The 24221-nt window shown below is 39.6% G+C and overlaps 1 protein-coding gene across 3 annotated transcripts in view; it reads left to right on the plus strand.

Annotated features, from left to right (window-relative positions):
- Positions 1–21333, plus strand: part of LOC132101694 (SH3 and multiple ankyrin repeat domains protein 3-like) — a 229905-nt gene extending 208572 nt beyond the window's left edge. For 2 of the 3 annotated variants that reach the window (XM_059506835.1, XM_059506836.1), the window contains 6 exons: positions 8797–8877; positions 11026–11049; positions 11900–12024; positions 12354–12459; positions 13106–15584; positions 19739–21333. In XM_059506835.1, the coding sequence (XP_059362818.1) occupies positions 8797–8877; positions 11026–11049; positions 11900–12024; positions 12354–12459; positions 13106–15584; positions 19739–20288 (3365 nt within the window). In that variant the 3' untranslated portion in view covers positions 20289–21333. The remainder of the gene's footprint in view (positions 1–8796; positions 8878–11025; positions 11050–11899; positions 12025–12353; positions 12460–13105; positions 15585–19738) is intronic. The other variant, XM_059506837.1, reaches the window with a different exon arrangement.
- The last annotated feature ends 2888 nt before the right edge of the window (positions 21334–24221 follow it).

Raw genomic sequence — 24221 nt, forward strand, 5'->3', positions numbered from 1 at the left:
TTGAATGCATTGGCAGACGCATTTATACAAAGCAACAATTTTATTTATTTTATTTTATTAAAATAATTATAATTATAATTATTAAACTGATGGATTTTTCACGTTCCAGAATCTTTATTTTATCCTATTTTATAATTAAGTGGATTTCCACCAAAGAAAAACGTGAGTATATTTAACAAAGATTGTATTTTATAAAAAAGATCCCCAGCTAAATATATAGCTTAAAGGAACACTCCGACTTTTTGGGACTTCAACTTATTCACAGTATCCCCCAGAGTTAGATAAGTCCATACATACCTTTTTTATTTCTGTGCGTTCTGTAAGTGTTATTTGACGCACCCACCGCTAGCCTAGCTTAGCACAAAGACTGGATGTAAATGGATACTGGTAGCATAGTAATCCCAATAAGTGACAAAATAATGCAAACATTTTTCTATTTACATGTTGTGATCTGTTTAGTCACAGCGTGTACAAATAACAAGGCTATATGAGACAGAGACTATTTTTAATCGTATAAATACTGGGAACTATATTCTCACTAGGCGTAGGAGCACAGCTAACGTTACTTGGGCTGAGTGGCTACTTGGGCGGAGTGATTAGCGCAGCACACGAGACCGTAAACAAAACAAACGTGACTCGTGATCATGGCTGACTTTGAGGAATTGTCAGACTCAGAGGAATTTTACTGTGTATCAAACCAAGATCCAGAACCATATAGTTTTGAGCCAGAAAACACAGACGAGGAGTTACAAACGTTGGAAGCTGTAAGACGAAGGGAGAATCAGAACGAACACGGACTGGTGGTGTAAATGTGGAACATGCCAACCTATGCCGACAGAAACCGAGTGCCTTTGTTGTAATGAATGGGACCGGGTATTGCCATCAATGTGAAGGCTTGATGACAATCAAAATATTTGCGTCACTACCACGGAAGATTTCTCTGCCCTAATACACCCGGCCGGCAGTTGTCTTTTTTTTCCCATTGTGACAAGATCAACTGGAAGAAACGTCCCATGCCGAGTGAGCTGTCCACCAAGTAAGTGATTTTGTTATAATGATCATTCATAGTTCAATGAAACTGTAGTATAGCCATTGCATACAGTGTGTCACAATAATAACAATAAAGGGGATACACTGATACACGGACCCCCTATTCACGTAATAGTGTCACTACTAAGATTGTATTAACGTTACATTAGCATGGCACTGTTACAGTATGGCTAATGTTAGTCATCTCAAAACATAACGGAACACTTACCGCAGCAACAGGTGATCCAATTTGTCCTGTCTTTATTATCGATGGGATGGCTGTATCCTTTAGCACACGTTTCATGGTCCGTGTGGCAACTTGCATTTTTTCAAAATAGTCGTCTACAGTAAAATGTTCAGAGCAAACGAAATACTTCGTGATGGTGTTTACAGGTGTGTTTAGATCTATTTCCAGAGCAAGTAGCCATCGATTCATCAGGTCAGCGTTTGTGGTTGGAATTCTATGAAACATCATAGTGATACCTGGTCTCCCCTGTTTATTGTCGCAGTTCTTTACAATACAGCGAACACCCATGATTGTACACTATAAATCTACTATCTAGTAATTGCTGACTCTATTACTCCAACTCAGAGCGAACTCTCTTCTCCTCACCACGGCGCGTCTCGGGTGCTGTGCTAATCACTCCGCCCAAGTAGCCACTCAGCCCAAGTAACGTTAGCTGTGCTCCTACGCCTAGTGAGAATATAGTTCCCAGTATTTATACGATTAAAAATGGTCTCTGTCTCATATAGCCTTGTTATTTGTACACGCTGTGACTATACAGATCACAACATGTAAATAGGAAAATGTTTGCATTATTTTGTCACTTATTGGGATTACTATGCTACCAGTATCCATTTACATCCAGTCTTTGTGCTAAGCTAGGCTAGCGGTGGGTGCGTCAAATAACACTTACAGAACGCACAGAAATGAAAAAGGTATGTATGGACTTATCTAACTCTGGGGGATACTGTGAATAAGCTAAAGTCCCAAAAAGTCGGAGTGTTCCTTTAAATGTAGTTCATATATGTTCAACAGTGAGTCTCACAAGGGCAAAATGTATTAACTACACTTATGTTCAATGGTGCACATAATTTTTTTCAGCCTGGTTCTCATAAGAGAACCTGGAGATTTGGTTTGGTCCTCACACTGCATATAGCATGAGACAATAAATATAACTATAAAAAATGAATTAATAATAGTTATAATATTATTGCACTTTATTTATTTAGTTTTTTTATAAAATAATAATAAATAATCTAAATAATAGTGTGTGATAATATTATTAAAAATAAAAGGCAGTCCTAGTATTAAATTCAAATACATTTATTTTATAGTAAAATTAAAAGTAAAATGCTAATATTTACTACTACTTTCTTTGTAGAATCGCTTTATGTATTCCACAATTTTAAGTTGCTTTGGATAAAAGCATCTAAAAATGAATCAATAAAAGCGTTTTCATCATATTCAAACTTAAAATCAGCAGGCTTTTATTTTGGCAGTTGCCGGAAAGTAAGTATACACGCTTCCGGATTTAGCGCTGCTGCTGATTAAAGAGCGTCAGTGGATGAATGTCACAGCTTTGGACTGTGCTTTGAAAACGGCATGGCATAGCCTAGATTTATGCTTTCAGGTTGAAAATAAAACTTATATAGTACAGTTTGTGATCTAAAATGGTAATTGTGTATTAACAGCTGTCAACTATGTCTGTACGCAAATGCGGACCTGCAGACCACTTATGTGCGCCCCTGCTTACTGTATGTTTAATTTAGCTTATGTTTAATAGCTGTTGCTTTCATCCTAAGCGACTTTTTTATTTTGATTTATTATTTATTAAGTTGCTGGACTTTTCACCAAGGAAAATGACTACACATTTAACATTAATTTAATTTAATTAAAAACATTTTTTTTTAATTAAACAAAAATGTTGCCATGGAAAATTCTAATATTATTAACAAAGTTTGTAGATTATAAGATCCACAGCTTAATATATTGCTTAAATTTAATTTATATGTTCAACAATGAGTCTCTTAAATCTAGAATGCATTAACTACACTTCTATTGGACGATGACCTCATCCGACCGGGACGATTTTTGATTGCTAAAGGATATTTTCAACACCGCGGCAGCTGTTTTTCACAAGTTCATCAAACAACCGCAGTAAGATTATTTCATCAAGCCCGGTGAGTAATGGCTTCTCCCGTCATTGTTACTTGCACCTCTTGCCACATGTACAGTTTATCTATCTCTGTCGCTGAAAAGGGATTCACATGTGATAAATGCAGGGAAATAGTTAGGCTGACAGAGAAGATTTCAGAATTAGAGACACGCATCCAAACTTTAATTGAGGACAGTAAGAATGTTAGGGCTCTAGATACGGCTTTGGATGCGTCTAGCTCAGGGATTCCTGTACATTGTTCGGTTCCGGAAACAGAGCCCCAGCAGCAGGGCAACTGGGTGACGGTGAGGCAGCGTAGTCGTGGGTCAAAACACCGCTCTTCTGTTCCGATCAAAACATTAAACAGGTTCTCCCCACTCAGTGATGCACCCACTGAGAAACCTGATGAAAGTGCTCTAGTTATTGGCGATTCTATTGTTACGGAACGTGAATATAGAGACACCAGCCACCATAGTCAAATGTTTACCGGGAGCCAGAGCGCCTGACATCTTGGCAAATTTAAAAGTGCTGGCTAATGCTAAACGTAAATACAGTAAGATTGTTATTCATGCCGGCGCTAATGATGTTCGACTTCGCCAGTCGGAGATCACTAAAAATAACTTTAAAGAGGTGTGTGAACTTGCAAGCACGATGTCAGACACTGTAATATGCTCTGGTCCCCTCCCTGCTTACCGTGGTGATGAGATGCATAGCAGATTGTCATCACTCAATGGCTGGATGTCTAAGTGGTGCCCACAGAATAACATAGGTTTCATAGACAATTGGACAAGCTTTTGGGGCAGACATGACCTGTTGAAAAGAGATGGTCTTCATCCCTCCTGGGGTGGCGCCAGTCTTCTCTCTAGAAATATCGCAAATAGTCTTAGTGTTTATACTTGACTAACTGGGGCCCAGGTCAGGAAGCAGACAGACTGGCTAAACCGACCGTCTGCTAGCCGCCTCCCGTCACAGAGGTCAGTTAATTCTCAGCACATAGAGACTTTTTCACCTAGATATTACACTATAGAGACTGTGTCTGTTCCCCGAACTAGAAAATACAAAAAACGTCCAAACCAAGTTAAGATTAACAATTTAATTGAGGTTCAACAAATAAAAAACAGAAGCAATATGGATAAACAAATGATAAAGCTTGGCTTATTGAATATCAGATCCCTTTCTGCGAAAACACTTTTTGTAAATAATATGATCACTGATCATAATATAGATGTACTCTGTTTGACAGAAACCTGGCTAAAACCTGATGATTACATTATTTTAAATGAGTCCACCCCCCAAGATTACTGTCATAAACATGAGCCGCGTCTAAAAGGCAAAGGTGGAGGTGTTGCTTCAATTTATAACAACGTTTTCAGGATTTCTCAGAGGGCAGGCTTCAAGTATAACTAAGTTTGAAGTAATGGTGCTTCATATAACATTATCCAGAGAAACAAATGTTAATGATAAATCCCCTGTTATGTTTGTACTGGCTACTGTATACAGGCCACCAGGGCACCATACAGACTTTATTAAAGAGTTTGGTGATTTTACATCCGAGTTAGTTCTGGCTGCAGATAAAGTTTTAATAGTTGGTGATTTTAATATCCATGTTGATAATGAAAAAGATGCATTGGGATCAGCATTTATAGACATTCTGAACTCTATTGGTGTTAGACAACACATTTCAGGACCTACTCATTGTCGAAATCATACTCTAGATTTAATACTGTCACATGGAATTGATGTTGATGGTGTTGAAATTATTCAGCCAAGTGATGATATCTCAGATCATTATTTAGTTCTGTGCAAACTTCATATAGCCAAAATTGTAAATTCTACTTCTTGTTACAAGTATGGAAGAACCATCACTTCTAACACAAAAGACTGCTTTTTAAGTTATCTTCCTGATGTATCCAAATTCCTTAGCATATCCAAAACCTCAGAACAACTTGATGATGTAACAGAAACTATGGACTCTCTCTTTTCTAGCACTTTAAATAAAGTTGCTCCTTTACGCTTAAGGAAGGTTAAGGAAAACAGTTTGACACCATGGTATAATGAGCATACTCGCACCCTAAAGAGAGCAGCCCGAAAAATGGAGCGCAGCTGGAGGAAAACAAAACTAGAGGTATTTCGTATTGCTTGGCGGGAAAGTAACATTTCCTACAGAAAAGCATTAAAAACTGCTAGATCAGATTACTTTTCTTCTCTTTTAGAAGAAAACAAACATAACCCCAGGTATTTATTCAATACAGTGGCTAAATTAACGAAAAATAAAGCCTCAACAAGTGTTGAAATTTCCCAACACCACAGCAGTAATGACTTTATGAACTACTTTACTTCTAAAATCGATACTATTAGAGATAAAATTGCAACCATTCAGCCGTCAGCTACAGTATCACATCAGACAGTGCACTATAGACCCCCTGAGGAACAGTTCCACTCATTCTCTACCATAGGAGAGGAAGAATTGTATAAACTTGTTAAATCATCTAAACCAACAACATGTATGTTAGACCCTATACCATCTAAGCTCCTAAAAGAGGTGCTTCGCATAGATCCTCTTCTGACTATTATTAATTCCTCATTGTCATTAGGATATGTCCCCAAAACCTTCAAACTGGCTGTTATTAAGCCTCTCATCAAAAAACCACAACTTGACCCCAAAGAACTAGTTAATTATAGACCAATCTCGAATCTCCCTTTTCTGTCCAAGATAATAGAAAAGGTGGTATCCTCACAATTATATTCCTTCTTAGAGAAAAATGGTATATGTGAGGATTTCCAGTCAGGATTTAGACCGTTTCATAGTACTGAAACTACTCTCCTTAGAGTTACAAATGACCGCTTTATATGTTACCCTTGGGAGATATCATCAGGAAACATGGTGTTAGCTTTCACTGTTATGCTGATGATACTCAGCTCTATATTTCTTCGCAGCCCGGTGAAACACACCAATTTGAAAAACTAATGGATTGCATAGTCGATATAAAAAACTGGATGACGAGTAATTTCTTACTGCTAAATTCTGAAAAAACGGTGTTAATTAAAAGAGGTGTTAATTATAGGACCTAAAAACTCCGCTTGTAATAACCTAGAACACTGTCTAAGACTTGATGGTTGCTCTGTCAATTCTTCGTCATCAGTAAGGAACCTAGGTGTGCTACTTGATCGCAATCTTTCCTTAGAAAGCCACGTTTCTAGCATTTGTAAAACTGCATTTTTCCATCTCAAAAATATATCTAAATTACGGCCTATGCTCTCAATGTCAAATGCAGAAATGTTAATCCATGCATTTATGACCTCAAGGTTAGATTATTGTAATGCTTTATTGGGTGGTTGTTCTGCACACTTAGTAAACAAACTACAGCTAGTCCAAAATGCAGCAGCAAGAGTTCTTACTAGAACCAGGAAGTATGACCATATTAGCCCAGTCCTGTCAACACTGCACTGGCTCCCTATCAAGCATCGTATAGATTTTAAAATATTGCTTATTACTTATAAAGCCCTGAATGGTTTAGCACCTCAGTATTTGAATGAGCTCCTTTTACATTATAATCCTCTACGTCCGCTACGTTCTCAAAACTCAGGCAATTTGATAATACCTAGAATATCAAAATCAACTGCGGGCGGCAGATCCTTTTCCTATTTGGCGCCTAATCTCTGGAATAACCTACCTAACATTGTTCGGGAGGCAGACACACTCTTGCAGTTTAAATCTAGATTAAAGACCCATCTCTTTAAACTGGCATACACATAACATAATAATATGCTTTTATTATCCAAATCCGTTAAAGGATTTTTAGGCTGCATTAATTAGGTAAACCGGAACCGAAAACACTTCCCATAACACCCTATGTACTTGCTACAACATTAGAAGAATGGCATCTACGCTAATATTTGTCTGTTTCTCTCTTGTTCCGAGGCCACCGTGGCCACCAGATCCAGTCTGTGTCCAGATCAGAGGGTCACTGCAGTCACCCGGATCCAGTACGTATCCAGACCAGATGCTGGATCAGCACCTAGAAAGGACCTCTACATCCCTGAAAGACAGCAGAGACCAGGACAACTAGAGCCCCAGATACAGATCCCCTGTAAAGACCTTGTCTCAGAGGAGCACCAGGACAAGACCACAGGAAACAGATGATTCTTCTGCACAATCTGACTTTGCTGCAGCCTGGAATTGAACTACTGGTTTCGTCTGGTCAGAGGAGAACTGGCCCCCCAACTGAGCCTGGTTTCTCCCAAGGTTTTTTTCTCCATTCTGTCACCGATGGAGTTTCGGTTCCTTGCCGCTGTCGCCTCTGGCTTGCTTAGTTGGGGACACTTCATCTACAGCGATATCGTTGACTTGATTGCAAGTAAATGCACAGACACTATTTAACTGAACAGAGATGACATAACTGAATCCAATGATGAACTGCCTTTAACTATCATTTTTGCATTATTGACACTGTTTTCCTAATGAATGTTGTTCAGTTGCTTTGACGCAATGTATTTTGTTTAAAGCGCTATATAAATAAAGGTGACTTTGACTTTGACTTATTTAATGCATTTGGCAAATGCTTTCTTCCAACACAAACTGCATTGCATTTAAGCCATGTATTTGATCAGTTCATGCATTCGCTGGGAGTCAAACCCATGACCTCGGTTTTGCTTGCAGGATGCTTTGCAGCATGCAACATAAATGAACTATCCCTGCAATCAGAGGGAAGTGCTGTGTTGTTTATGCCCCTACGAAAGATCCTTACCCTAAAATCTGATTGTCGGTGAGAATGTTGTTCTTTCTTGGCAAAATCATGGTCACCTGCAAAGTTATTGCAGGGTTATTGCATAACTCTGGGCTATGCGAACTACCACACACTTACACACTACTGATGAAGTAATAATAGAGTGTCTGTTGTTAGTTTTGTAGCTATATCCTCCCACACACACATACAAACTCACACACACAGATTCTCACAGTTGAAATGCACAAACCCAGGCCTTGCTCCTGCCAGAGTTGCCATGGTTACTACAATGCATGTTTGAAGTAAGTATTGCATTAGTGCCTTGGTATTTCTCTCCTCGTCTCTCTCTCTCTCCAGCTTCACTCCGGTCTGCAAGGTTGTTCGCTGAAGGAGTGAGGAGTTTTACGCCGATGTTACTGAGACGACAGAAGTGTCTGATCTCCTGGAACTCTGATCATTTTCTTGGTGCTTCTTGTATCGCTGCTCGGGAGTTTATAGCATGCTTTGGACATAGCATCAGGTTTTGCTTCTGAGAGACAAAGGGAAACTCGGCCACCATTTGGGTGTAAGAGGCTGAATATGATATGAGGGGTTTTGGGAGACGAGTATTTCTTTCTACCATCAGAGGGCCGCCAAGAACGGAAGTTGGTTTCTGGTCGTGCAATCACACAGGAGATGTCTCATAGTCGCATGATTCTATGTTACATTTCATAGAGAGAAAGACGTAAGGAGAGAGTTTAATTGTGGTGCGGCAGTGTGAAACATTGATCTTCAGATGAAGATGGTGAAAAAGCGCTGGCAGCTGCCGATGGGCAGCAGCCGTGAAGGCCCCTCGCCACGCCATCCTGTCTTCTCATCTACTCCTTGCCTTTCCTCCACAGCGCCCCCACCTCCAAAAAGAGCGCCCAGCACCACCCTCACCCTGAGGTCCAAAAGCATGACCGCTGAGCTTGAAGAACTAGGTAAGAATTCCACAAACAAACAAATAAGCGTGCTATGTTGTGAGATTGGATAATTTTTCTTTCAGTTTTTCTCTTAAAAGAATAGTTCACCCAAAAATGAAGATTTGCTAATATGTACTCACCCATCCGAGATGTAAATGAGTTTCTTCATCAGGACCGATTTTACGGTGGCCGAGAAGTGCAAAACAAATCACAATTACAAAAACAAAATAACAAATCCAAAAACACAACGACAATTCAGAAAACAAAATAACAATTCAAAAAACACAACGACAATTCAGAAAACAAAATAACAATTCAGAAAACACAACGACAATTCAGAAAACACAACGACAATTCAGAAAACAAAATAACAATTCAGAAAACACAACGACAATTCAGAAAACACAACGACAATTCATACAAAACGGAAAAGGTAGGTATATTTTGAGAACGACATACTTATCGCTGATTGGATGAGACACCTGTCAATCAAAAATAAATTGTGATCAACTTTGTTGAAATCTAATGTTGAATTTTGCTAAAATGGAACACATTAAACGCTACTTTGAAGAAGGACATTCATATGCCGTGATTGTGGACATGCTGGCGACATACCACGACATTAAAATGAGCTTGCGCTCTTTAAAAACACACCTGAAGAATAATGGTATGTTCAGAAGAAAGAACTATTCGCCCATAGACGAAGTAAGGAATGCTATTAGAGCAGAGCTGCGTGGACCAGGACAGTTGTTCGGCTACCGGACAATGTGGTTAGTACTTCTGTGTTTTCTGAATTGTCGTTGTGTTTTCTGAATTATTTTGTTTTCTGAATTGTCGTTGTGTTTTCTGAATTGTCGTTGTGTTTTCTGAATTGTTATTTTGTTTTCTGAATTGTCGTTGTGTTTTCTGAATTGTTATTTTGTTTTCTGAATTGTCGTTGTGTTTTTTGAATTGTTATTTTGTTTTCTGAATTGTCGTTGTGTTTTTGGATTTGTTATTTTGTTTTTGTAATTGTGATTTGTTTTGCACTTCTCGGCCACCGTACGATTTGGAGAAATGTAGCATTACATCACTTGCTCAGCAATGGATCCTCTACAGTGAATGGGTGCCGTCAGAATGAGAGTCCAAACAGCTGATAAAAACATCACAATAATCCACACATGACATCTCAGAAATAGAAACAGTTTCTAAAATAGAATCTGTGCATGTTGCCGTCATAGCTGTTTAATATAAAAATTCTGATTAATATGGAAAAAATACATTATATTGTGTGTCACAGCGTCACATGTAGTTAGGACACGGTGTATTACTGATCTTTCCATTGGAAAAAGCCATCTCTTCTGACTCAATAAAGAAATATGCACAGCCCAATCTTCATTTACAAGTGAACAGTTCTAAAAATGTTGGTGGATTTTGATGTGAAAGGACAACTGGAGATTATTTTCACTGGAAGTGTTATATTGGATTATGGACCTATATTTTGGCTGAAAGCAAAGGTTTAAAGTTAAAATGACTTGATGGATTTGTTTCTTACAAACATGCAGCTTTTTGCTTTACAAGATGTTAACTGATGGACTGGAGTCATGTGGATTACTTGTGGATTTTTATGATGTTTTTATCAGCTGTTTGGACTCTCATTCTGGCGGCACCCATTCACTACATAGGATCCATTGATGAGCAAGTGATGGAATGCTAAATTTCCAATGAAGAAATTTACTGTAATTTACTGTATTGAAGGGCTGAGCATTCTTGGATTCAGTTTGCACTTTTTTAAGCATATGAAGATGGACATTTTTGGGCATCAAGGTTCTTCCAACTAGTCAGTCATTCAGATTATGAAATAGTAAATTTAGAAAATAGATAGGTTTACACATCCTATTCCCCTAACAGATACACATACATTTGGATGCAACATTTTCTCTCTATCTGTCTCTCTCTGTGTTGCTCTTCGTTGTTTATTTATTAACTGTGTCATCTCCCTCCTGCAGCCATTTGGGCTGTTCAAAACATCAGCTGTCTCTTCCTCTCTCGCTTAATCTGTGCTCTGAGTTTACTGAGTTCATTATACATATTCACTCACTTCACACACTGAAACACATATCAACAGACATTTGCTGCTGTGAGACTTTAATGGAGAAGTGTTCTGTACATTTATTTCATGCTCAGCCTCTGCAAGGAGGAGAAGAGGAGGTAAGTTGAGGTTTTTAGAATATGTGTATGCAACCATCGTCACCTTACTCATGCTGGAATACTATTTATTTATCCTCGTTCCAAAACCTAGTGAAATGCCTACCCAACCAGTATTTTTAGGCATTCCCATCACAAAGGCAGTAAATTAAGCTCTCTTAAAAAAGTACATTGTTTTGGATGTCCCAGAATGTTATGGAAAAAAAATCTAATGTTAAAATTACTATACTAATTTAAACAAAAATGTATTATATTATTAAAATGTAAAAAAAAAAAAAAAAAAAATGTGTGAAAATGTAATTGATAAATGACTGTTTAATCCAGTAGTTCTGTATTTTTCATGCTTACTTGAACTTCACACTCTTAATGTACCAAGATGTGCTGATGCCAAACTGGAAATCCTTTCACATGAGGAATTCTATTTGTGTGGCACGTGAAGTGTTCCAAATGAGTCACTTATGAGGTTTTATTTCAGTTAGGAGGCTGCCTTAGGGACTGTTTACACAGGATGCATTCTTCCCTCCATCTGTGATGTTTTTAATTGTTTTTCTTTGTTAACATGCAATACCTTGATAAACTTCAGAAGAACTTATGAATGTATCCTGCGTAAGGCACTACTCAAGTAGACAGTATACAGCCAGGCAGGTCTATGGATTGGAACCGAGCTTGCCATACTACACTTTTTGCCATAAATAAGAAGCAGTGATGCATTCTGTTAATTTTGTGTCATTAACATTTCCATTTCATATTTATTTGGCCTTTTTTATTTCAAAGCATGTGATCAAATGAGATCCATGTTACAACCTGTGTAAGTGTTTATAATGAACATGGTTTTATGTGTGTTTATTAACAGAAAGGCTAGATGAGATTTTGGCCTCTCAGGAGACAGTACTGAGGCCAAAGGTGGAAGCAGACTACAGAGCAGCAACGGTGAAGCAACGTCCTACTAGTCGCAGAATTACACCAGCAGAAATCAGTGTAAGATACAGTATGTCTGCACACGTTCAGATGATCAGAAAGAGTCCCCTTTTAGCAGCATTGACCAAATACGCTATATGTACACAGTTGACTTCAAAAGTCAAAAACGTTTCTTTGTTTTACATTTATGACACTGAAAAACTGGCTTGATGCAGATTTGATGATGGTCTAATGTACTAGTATAGTTTTCCAAAACAAAACTTTATGCTGTTATTTTCAGCAGAGATGAAGCTTCTTACAATAAGAGTAGCCAATAGAAACACATTGTTGAAAATATGCCAAAATATTCCTGCTTGACCTTTTTAAACATAAATGTTTTCTTCGTGCAGTCTCTTTTTGAGCGGCAAGGACTTGCTCTCCATGGTGCTCTACACCCAGCATTGGAAAAAGCCCACATGCAGCTCCCGAAAAGCATGGCTAGAACAAAGTCTTTTGGTAATTCTTCAGGAATCTTTTACATACACTCTTCAATTAAGCCCCTCAGTTTAAAAATAGCAGTAAAGTGCTTAGCTTTGTTCTAGTTTCTTTTATCTATCTGTCCTTTGATCTTCAAATCTGAATGCATTTAAATGTAGAACTTTGACACACAGTAACATTTGGAATGCCAAGAATAAGGGAAACAGTGAAAGGAAAGACTAAAGGGGGGCAGCTGTGGCCTAATGGTTAGAGAGTTGGACTTGTAACCCAAAGGTCGCAGGTTCGAGTCTCGGTGCTGGCAGGAGTTGTAGGTGGGAGGGAGTGAATAAACAGCACTCTCTTCCGCCCTCAATACCCATGGCTGAAGTGCCATTGAGCAAGGCACTGAACCCCCAGTTGCTCCCCTGGCAGCTGGATATAGCTGCCCACTGCTCCAGGTGTGTTCACTTCTACCTGCTGTATGTTTGCACTTGGATGGGTTAAATGCAGAGCACCAATTCTGAATATGGGTTACCATAGCAGACTTTCTTTCAAATGTCACGACTTTCTTTCACATTTTTACTTTTCAAAGATCAAATCTGTAAACTATTGCATACTTGTTTGTCATCAAAGCTCAGCCAAACCCAAAATAAATTTTTATAGCTCTATCTGTCTGTCTGTACAGGAGCAACTGAAGAGGATCGACTGTCTGCCCTGGCAGCAGAGCACAGGTTTCCGCGGAGCTCCTCCATGACGGACAGCCTGAGAGACAGCCATAGTATCCCTCCACCTCCTCAAATGGCCCCCCCACCTCCCCCATCACTTTACTATCTCGATACTGGACCCCCTCCTTCGTTCTGCCCACCCCCTCCCCCTGGTCGTATTCATGACCCCAGCCGATCCAGTTTTAAACCAGGCTCTGAACCAAGACTGCATGCTTTGCCACAGACAATGTCTGCTGAGATGTTTGAGCCGCCTCGCCATGCCTCCCACATGGATCGGCAGAAGAAAGCCCGCTCCATGATCATCCTTCAGGACTCCTCCCACCTTCCCGTGGAGCCTACTGACATCACCAGGCCAGGTCCTGTTTCAACTCCGCCTGAAAGGATCAAGCGGAAAGGTCGGGTCATCGATAACCCCTATGCCAATGTGGGCCAGTTTAGCGTGGGCTTGTTCACGCCACCTCAGAACAAGCCACAGAGAAGGAAGAGTCCGCTTGTAAAGCAACTCCAGGTGGAAGATGCTCAGGAGAGAGCCTCACTAGCACTTGCATCCATCCATGCGAGAGAGCACTCTCCCTCTGGGCGCCTAGCTGCCCACCATACCAGCAGGGCTGATTTCTATCAGCAGCAGAAGCACCTGTTGCAGGAAAGGAGTCAAGCTCAGGCTGAGGGACTGTTGCAAGGAAAGGGACCTTTCGCTGCTGCCATTGCTGATGCTGTGAAAGACCGGGAACGTCGACTGGAGGAGAGGCGGAAATCCACAGTCTTCCTATCAGTGGGCACTATGGAGGGCAGTTCAGCACCACCCCCAGAGGCCCCCTCACTCACACCATCCCGTTCTGTTGATGAACGAATGCTCACACGTGAACTTGGTCAGTTGCCTCCTCCCGCCCTAGCATTGCGACCCTCTCCTGGGGGCACCACCTTCATTCACCCACTGACTGGCAAGCCCCTCGACCCCAACTCTCCATTGGCACTTGCGCTGGCCGCAAGGGAACGTGCATTAACCTCCCAGAGTCAGTCCCCTTCAAGCAGCCCTGAGCCCAGAACTAAACATGAAGCTGCTGGAGGGGTGCTGTATATGGAGACCCAGACCAAAGAGGCTGAGCGGTCACAGGTTGAGAGGGAGTTTGCCTCACCTCCCTTTTCCCCTGCAACGAAAAGAATTTATGAGACCTCTGCCCCCACCAGCAAAATTCAGTGGGGAAGTCCCATATCCACCAGGAAAGAGTTGGAAACAAGAACAGAATCAAAGGAGGAAAGGAAAATTGAAGACAAGAAGAGTATGATTATCAGCATCATGGACACGTCTCAGCAGAAAACTGCTGGGCTTATCATGGTTCATGCAACGAGTAATGGGGAGGCTGTGGGGCCCAGCCCAGAACACATTGTCCCCTCCCCACCTTCCAAGGGGGCATTGTCAGAGAGCCCAAAACCCATGTTAGCTGAAATAAAATGCGCCAAAACCCCTGGTCCTGATGCTTCTTTGAGATCCACCCCGCCTCCAGCCACAGCTCCAACTTCCCAGCCACCTCCCAGCCCATCCTCAGATAAAACCCTGGCACAGGGTAGTTCTGAGGAGGACGTGGAACCCTATACGGTCACATTGCCACCTGCTATGCTTTCTTCCAGTGACGAGGAGACACGTGAAGAGCTCCGCAAAATCGGTGTGGTTCCTCCACCAGATGAATTTGCCAATGGCCTTCTTGGAAAGACACCTGCAACTGCAGTACCTCCTGCTCCGACGTTGGCGCAAACAACCCCTTCTGCCCTGCACTCGGCTCCACCACCACCCCCCGTCCCTCCAGCAGTGGTTGCCACAGCAGCACAGGTCCCTGCTAGCAGTGGCCCGCAAGCAGCCTCAGGGAAGCCATCTGAGTCCCACCTGGGCCCAGAGTCTGCTGCTGACTCCGGGGTGGAAGAGGTAGACACTCGTAGCTCCAGTGATCACCACCTGGAGACCACGAGCACCATCTCCACTGTCTCCAGTATGTCCACACTGTCCTCAGAAAGTGGCGAGCCTACGGACACCTACACCACCCACGCAGATGGCCAGACGTTCATTCTTGATAAGCCGCCAGTGCCTCCAAAGCCAAAGCTCAAGTCCCAGCTCAGCAAGGGCCCGGTGACGTTCAGGGACCGTCTGCTCAAGCAGTCATCTGATAGCGAACTGCTCTCACAGCAGCACGCGGCTGCCCTGGCTGCTGCTGCGGGAGCCTCAGGCCCGGCTAGACCCCGCTACCTCTTCCAGAGACGCTCCAAGTTGTGGGGGGACCCCGTGGAACCCCGTCCGCTTTCGGGGGCAGAGGAAGGCAAGCCCACTGTGATCAGCGAGCTCAGCTCTCGGCTGCAGCAGCTGAACAAGGACACGCGCTCACTCGGGGAAGAGCCACTTGGAGCTTCACTTGACCCCGGAAGGAAATCGCCCGTGGTCGGTGCAAGGTAAGGCGTGAGTCCTGGAGAAGAACGAGTGCAAATCAGCTTTGCAACTGAACCTGAACTTCTATGAAAACAAATTCAACACCTTTTCTAAAGCAACATTGCAAAGAAAATACAGAAGTTGTTGTTTATACTGCAAATGCAAGTTTTCTATTGGTTAAATAACAGTGAGAACACTGCAATTCTTTTCCCATATCTGAATAACAATGTTCAATCGAAGCTCAAAGTTTGCATTTAGTAATATAAAATAAAATGAACATAAATCATATATTAAAAATCCTCATGAAATTCGCGAAGAAAACCAAAGAACATAACGTGTCTCAGAGTTTCACAAGCAGTCACCTTTATCTTTTATTTAAAAAAAAAAGCTAATCCAGAACCTTAAAGTTTCTTACTCGATTAGAAGCATTAAGTGTTAATGTTTAACATGCTTTCTTCGTTGAGACGTTTGGAGCCCCCGAACTATTTCAGCATTGGACGACCACTGGTAAGTAATGTAGAACGGCCTCAGGCTGATCTCACAGTCCTACCATATAACCCATAGACAATAGTTAGTGTGATACATACTGTTCTGTAGATACATCAGTGCACATAACCAGAGCTACAGAGACCGTTTGAGTTAAAATAAATAATTGCAATAAAAAATGTTTCATATAAAATCAATAAAAGTCAATGTCTTTTTCTGTCTTGATTTTTTTAAAACACCAGCTATGTACTATTTTGCTTATATCCTTAAATACAGCTGAAGTCCTTTATATCCCAACAGATGTGACAAGGACATGGAAGACAGTAAACCTTAGCTTAGCCACTAGGGTAAATCAAATGTCATTTCTTTTATTTTCTATTCTTTAACATCCACTAATCCCATATTCAGTCACTTTTGCTGACATTGTTCTGGGTTTTATTAATCACTTCTGCAGGTTCTGTGTTCCCTTGTCCACCCTGGCAAAACCAAAATGTCTGTCCCTTGACAGCATTGTCAAGTATTCTCAGTACATCTGTTTTGGTTATGGCACCTTTTTGCAGTGAACATGATGTGACTCAAAAACTTTCTTGATGACATGCATTAGGGTGACTACATAATGACATAAATTTAATTTGAAAAGCACTTTAAGTCCCTCTGTCTTGCCATTTGGGTGTTCACAAGGTAACAGATGGCCTGAGGGCATGCACCATCTCAAGCTTTGACCTCTCACCTTCCAAACTCTGTCACATCTAACTCGGTGAGCTTTTCCCTCCAGCCTGCTTCTCTATGGCACTGTGCTAGCAGTATGTATGTGGGTCCATGTGTGAATGAAGTTTTTTTCTTGCAACATCATAGGATATAAATGTGTTGTTTGACCCATGTTTATCACAGTAATTGTGAGCTATAAACCCATGTTTGTCCAACCCTCAATAAAGTTATTTTATGACTGGATTGAATTTAAATTAATTACACCATCTGAAAGTTGTCATTTCTCATTAGATGATCCAACATAAAACCAACATAATCATCACAGTGTCATCATTATAATAATATCTTATTCCTCTCAGTCTGTGTAACCATTCCTTTTCTGTCCAAGCTTACTGTACTCGCTAAGTGTTTTGTGACACTTTCATCCATTAATCATGCTAACACAGTGATCACTCCGGCTTCTTCTTGGAAAAATGGTTGATAATGTAGTTTTATGCATTGTTTATTTTCATGCATATTTGTTCATTTTGCTTAATTTTTGTTTCATTCGACCAGAACGTCACCTTACCCCAGACAGAGGACGTATTGAAAGAAATGCTGTGTTTAATTTCACATCATCAAAAGTCATTCTTTATTGATAGTGTCTATATGTGCACATTCCACCATTGAAAGCTGAGGTCTGGGGCTAGCTGCGCTCTGGTCTGTGTTGCTAAGCATTTGGTTTGCATTCAATTGACATTGTTGAGGATGTGAAGTGTGTTGTGTTTGTTTTTGTTCTGTCATGGACTGATGCTAACCGACCGCTCTCTCTCTCTCTCTCTCATTGCCCCTCACTCTCTCTCCCTCTGTTTCTCTCTCTTTTTCTCCATCTCCCTCTCTCCCTCTTTCTCTCACTCTCTCTTTGCATGCTACGCTGCTCTGTCTAGAGCTGAATCTGAGGCTAAGCCCAGAAGAGCCGGGCACCTGTGTAAGTGCGCATGAATCATCTCATCTGTCTTTTTTCTGTTTCCACACCTCTGAGTCAAGCCCTGATCATCATCCACCCTTCCTCATTTACTGACCCGCCTTATGCTAATTTGGTCAGGACCCTCTAAACCCCAGCATTTCCATGTTTTTCCTTGGTTGCTTACTTCTCAATCCTCAAGTTACAGAGGCAAAAGGATTCGATCAATTCAAGTATAGGGCATTAGTTTTTATTTAGATTTTTCATAGACTGCTTCTACCGATATAATAGGTAATGATCAGAGCTTGCACCTATATTGTTAAATAAGTTCTGTCCTATTCACCCAGGGTAAGTTATGTAAACATCTCAAATTATGAATCCTATATTGTTATACATATTTTTAACAAAATAATACAATAAGTAATTTGAAGGTTGAGATTTTATACGTGTCTCCACATCTGTCTTTTGATGTTTCTCTTGTGTTGCATGTTGTGCTTTCAGTGTTCTGCTGTAGTGCTCATAAAATCTGTGTAAATCTGGCCATGTTTTACATTTCATTCAGATTGCATTCAAACTTATGTAACACCCCAGTCATTACCATTGATTGTTATTTGAGTTATTACATCTGATCTTCACGTCATTGCACACAGAGGCAGGTTTTAAGTGGAGAGCGAGTTTCTTTTTTAGCCTAGTTACAGTTGTAGCATGCAGAACTAAAAAAAAAAAAAAATGTTTTAATTATAAACTGTTTTTTTTTATTATTCTTAAACTTAGTGGCAAAATGAATATATCTAAATTCAATTTAATATGGATATGCATTTGGTCAATTGCTCTGCATTTAGTGTGTTTCTATAATACTAAAATACATTTAAAAAATGAATAATCTTAAATAATATAAATTAAATTAAAGGTTTTGTCCGGTTGCCATCTGAAAATATTTAGAAATCATTGAAACAAGAAAAATTTACATGTGAAGCCATACACCATCATTTTAACTAACGAGCAATATATTTTTTTACAGATTTTAATTAATTAAAATACAACTGTTCATGCTCCAATAAATAATATTGACAACTTTTAAACGTCAATAATGTATTAGTAAATGTTGAGCATAAATACATGTTTTAGAAGTTTAGATGCTATCAAATGTAGACTAATGTTAACAAATGAAACAATTCTTGTAAATTGTTACCGGTATTTTTTACTTGTTTATACCTTATTAATACAAAAAATTGACCTGCCAGTATGACAAAATGCATGTATATTCAAGATACAATTCATGAATATTTGCTTTTTGCTTCACAAGTAAATTTAGGGATTTTTACATAATTTCTCTGAAAAATTTAAAAAGGCTTTAAAACTCATTAAGAAGGTGTTTTTACAGTGTAAATAGGTTGAATAGGTTAAAGCCCTGTTCACACCAAGAACGATAACTATGATAACGATATAGGTGTCCACTCCAACTAACGATTTTGTCTGTAAGTGCACGCTTGTCTGCTGCTTTAAATTCTCGAGCTCGTTATGGCAGGATTGATTCTGATTGGCTGTCAATGTTTTTCAGCTGAAAGAAATTTGATTAGTGATTAGTTTCTCTGTGCCTTTATCATTTCAGCTGTGGTGTGGACTCTTTAATATTGAGAATGATTTCTAAAACTATATATTTATTGTTATCTTTTTCATTATCTTTATAGTTATCGTGCTTGGTGTGAACAGGCCTTTAGGAGTAAACACTTTAAATTTTAGTTGTATGACTGAACTATAAACTCTAAAAACTAAAATCCAAGCTCCTCCTTTATCTCATGATGTATTCTCTCTATCTTTGCTCCGCAGGTCTGTAACACCTTTGCACTTCTATTATAATGGCTAAACGCATTAATTAAACATGTCACTAACCACATCTAACTCAAAAAAGTAGAGTCCTAACATAGCTGATGCTTTCCCTGCCACTGAATCTACTGTTTCTCACAAAAAGAGAAAAAAGTTGACTTTCATCCTATCTGCCCCCTTCCTTTTCTCTTTTCTTCTGTTCCCTACTTTCAGACTCTTCAGCAGTTTGGGGGAGCTCCATACTATCTCTCAGAGAGGCTATGGCACCACCTACACCATCAGACCAGGCAGCCGCTACCCAATGACCCGGCGGACACCTAGTCCCGGTTCCCCGGACCGCTCGGATCCTCTGGGACCCATTAGGGGCTTCGGTCTGGCCACTTCTCCCATCACACCCCCCACCATCCTTAAGTCGTCTAGCCTCAGTCTCCCTCACGAACCTAAAGAAGTGCGTTTCGTCATGAGGAGCTCTAGCGCAAGGAGTCGCTCTCCCTCGCCGGCCCCCTCCTCGGGCATGCCCTCCCCCCTGCTCACCCTGCGGCCGTTCCACCAGAAGCCCCTCCACCTGTGGAACAAGTACGATGTTGGCGACTGGCTGGCCAGCATTAACCTGTCTGAACACCGGGAGCGATTCCAAGAGCATGAGATTGAGGGCTCCCATCTACCTGCTCTGACCAAGGAGGACTTTGCTGAGCTGGGCGTGACGCGCGTCGGTCATCGCATGAACATTGAGCGCGCCCTTAAACAGCTGCTGGAGAGTTGACCACGCGCCTCCCTCTACCCGTAGCTAGTCTCAACACAGTTTTCTTTTGTTATCTTATTTAATTTGCTTGTCTTGTCATTTTTCTTGCAATTCTTGAGCTTTAAATCTGAAGTGTGTCATTTTGATGTTAAAATAATTATCCTGTCCCACGCTTTCATAAAAAGCAATCCCTAGGGTGGTACTAAATGGTATTAATATGTACCATTTAGGTACTGCTAGGTACATTTTTGGTGCTAATATGTTTGGCAGAGATGTCTAATTTTGCTCCAGGAGGGCCACTTTTTTCAGTTTCAATAGACTTTCCTGGAAGTTTCAACTGATTCTGTAGACTGTGATTAGCTGTTTAGCTGATGTGTTTAACTGGAACTAGAGCTAAACTATGCTGACAAGTGGCCATCCTGGAGCAGGATTGGACACCGCTGATTAAAGGTACTATTATTAAGGTTTTAGGTGTAGAAATAAGTAGGGTTGCAAAGAGGCAGAAATTTTGTAAAGTTTACAAAAATCTTCCACCCTTTGCAGCCCTATAAATAAGGTACAACGGAATGGTACTGCACCAGGAACAACTTTTTTGGACCTCTTTTTCCAGAAATGCAATATAATAATCCTACCAATCTGATGTACCAACATTTACAGTGTTTGTTCAACCATTGGCAGTCAATTTAAACAATCATTTTTGCTATTGCCGCAGAAATACACACTTCAGTTTTAAATAATCTCACTATTTCCTAAATCAAACATTGGTGTAGTGGTGTTGACTCATGCTGTTTTTTTGTTGCACTATCCTAAGCTCCTCCCATGCTACTGCCAGCAGCCAATCACATGGGTATTGTGTATTTGGAAGGGGCTATGAATTTAGTGATCGAAATTGGCTTTGTTCACACTGCACAAAAAATCTGATTTGTTTTGCAAAATCAGATCGGCTGATATGTGGTTTATCCATAATTATGTCATTGCGTCTTGCCATGGTGCCAAACTCATGATGCAGGCAAATACTTAAAGCCGTTCATTGATTCAACTCATTTACTATTCACTGTATAGTTTGCTATATCATATGTAGCAAACTATACACTAATTTTCTCTCACTTTTTCACCATATAGCCTATATGGTGAAAAAGTGAGAGAAAATTTGCGTATTTGCATTTGCATTTGCGTATTTATTTAAGTAAATCTTATCCCGAATTAGGAAAAACTACTTGAATTCCAATTTGACAGTTCACACTGCATTTTAATCTGATTTCAAACCACTTACAGTAATGATTGGTCAAAAATAATGTTTTTTTGCCATCCAGACTACAAAACTCAGATTTTTGTTGTCTGTCTAATCAAAGCCTATTCAAAACATATCGTAATTGATTCTTCAGTTTCATTAGCATGATAAACACCCACTAATCCCTTAGTCCCAAATCCAGTTTTTTCTATTTCACGATTCACTTCTTACCACTGTCTTTCATTCAGAGAAAGGAGGGATGCTGTTGAGAAAAGGAAGTTCAGTTGCCTTTCAGAGTATTTTTTTAGGAGTGGATGAGCAGAGTGGGCGTGGCCGGATCCTCTCTGTCTACCACCTGCCCCCTTCTGGCTGAGGGACGTACTACACTCGGAGAATGTTTAACCAACACTAGTGGCTTTTTCATAATCAGACTCTTACCTTTGGGTTTCCAAAGGAAATATGACATTAGATAGAATATCTCAATGTATTTAAATAGCTTTGAAAATAGAGGGAGACAGCAAACAACAGGACGGACTGTGCAAAACTGCACCTGTCTCTCTCTCTCTAGATGATTTATTCCACCAATAATTTACCCATTTTTACCAATTATATACATATATATTTGACAGAAAAAAGTATATAGATATATGAATATAAATTTTTTTGTCATAAATATAAAACTTATATATGATATTATATATATAAAGACAAAAAAACACTCTTGAAAATGATTTTTGATGTTTATCCTTTTATGATGGACTGTAGCATGAAACGTTACATCACCATACGGAATGATGGTTGACTGATTTGTTTGATTTGCATTGTACCACCCCCTTTTTTGCTTTTCCTTCTTATAGTTTTACAGAACCTGGTCTTCCATATTTAATTGGGCTGTAACGGTGTGTTCATATTCATGTGTTCACACACACTGCTTTTGTCTGTTATTCGTTTGTAGTTTTTTTGTATGACACAAAAACGCGTTCCCAGTACAGTTACACACTTTCATGCACACAACCACACCAGTTTCTTATCCAAATTTGTTCTAAATCTTCTTAATCTGGTGATAAGAAATTCTGAATAAGAAACTCTGCAATAAGTGTGCGTGCAAACAAGTGTGCATGACAGAACCACTGTGGGACGGGAAACATCTGGAACATTGCAGCTCATCTAGATGGTAACGACTGGTGTTTGAAGACAGAATCTATAATTGTAAAAGTTTCCTTATACGTTAACCTGCTGTACGCACTGAAGCATTTGGCTTATTTGCTTTGGCCTTTTTTATTTCCTTATTTATTTATTTATTTGTTGTCTCTCCTCATAGGTGGATTTTGTAGCTTGTGAAATATGATGCTTAGAAGAATTTTCATGAATTCATTTAGGATCAATTTTAGAATGAAAACTAGTTAAAAGAAGAAGCAGAGGACAAAATATTTCATGAAAAAACAATCAATGAAAAAGAAGCCCAGAGATCCTGCAGCTGTATATATGGACAAATGACTTAAATATTAGCTTTTTATATCAATCACAAGCAATGTATATACGATAGTTTTCATATAAATTTTTAAAAATCAAAAAATATATAGATCTATATATGAATGTTTGGCATATATGCATAGTTAACCACCTGTCAAAAAAGGTGAAGATTTTACTCTTTGTATGGAGTTCGGGGTGATTTGCACAAAACAAGGTGCTAGCATTTCAAGCCATTCATTCCCACCTGTCCCGTTCAACCCTCCATTAGGGCTCAACAAATGCATAATAATATGAACACACAGACATGCAAACACAGACACTCATTTCTCCTCTGTGCACCATCAGTCCTGTTTTTAATACCTAACGTGTTTGTGTGTCTTAGACTGTGACAGCAGACACCATTGGTCATCTCTTCTCTTGCATCTAGAATAAAGGCCACACACGAACAGCCAAGGATGACAAAACCTTCTCAGTGCATCATCAGATGAGCACGCCAGTAACACTGTGGGGAAAAGTTGAAGTAGATGCCATATTTATCTTGATATGAACGAAAAGAGACGCTGCAGGGATTGAAGTACAGCCTGTTCACAATGCAGGTAAAAACAGATGTCACTCCTCTTCTTTATGCTGTTTTGGACACACTGTTAAATATGAGAGTGACATTCTAAACCTGATTTCACTGGGGATACAAAATCAATTTGTGATTTTAGACATTACAACAGTATAATGTACAGAATTCAACTGGATATCAACTCTGGGATTTGAAGAAAATTTTATTTTACAGTTTATTTATTACTGGTAAATATTTTATTTTTATTTTTGGGGGGATAGAAATTAATCTTTTAGTCAGGAAAAATGCATTAAGTGACAGTTAAGACATAATATTATAAAATATTTCTATTTCAAATAAATGCTGTTCTTTTAAAATGTTCTATTCGTCAAAGAATTCAGCATCACACTTTCCACCGGAAATATTAAGTGGGAAAACTTTTCAACATTGATGACAATAAGAAATGTTTCTTGAGCTGCGAATCAGTATATTAAGATGATTTCTGAATGATCATGTGACACTGAAGACTGGAGTAATGATGCTGAAAATTCAGCTTTGCACCACAGGAATAAACTATATTTTAAAATATATTCAAATAGCAAAAAAATACATTTTTTTATTACAAATTGTAATAAAATGAATGTTTTTAATGCATGTTTTGATCCCGAAAATGCAGCTTTAGTCAGCATAAAAAGACTGG

Source organism: Carassius carassius, chromosome 23, assembly GCF_963082965.1.
Source record: "Carassius carassius chromosome 23, fCarCar2.1, whole genome shotgun sequence".
In the NCBI taxonomy this organism is placed as follows: Eukaryota; Metazoa; Chordata; class Actinopteri; order Cypriniformes; family Cyprinidae; genus Carassius; species Carassius carassius.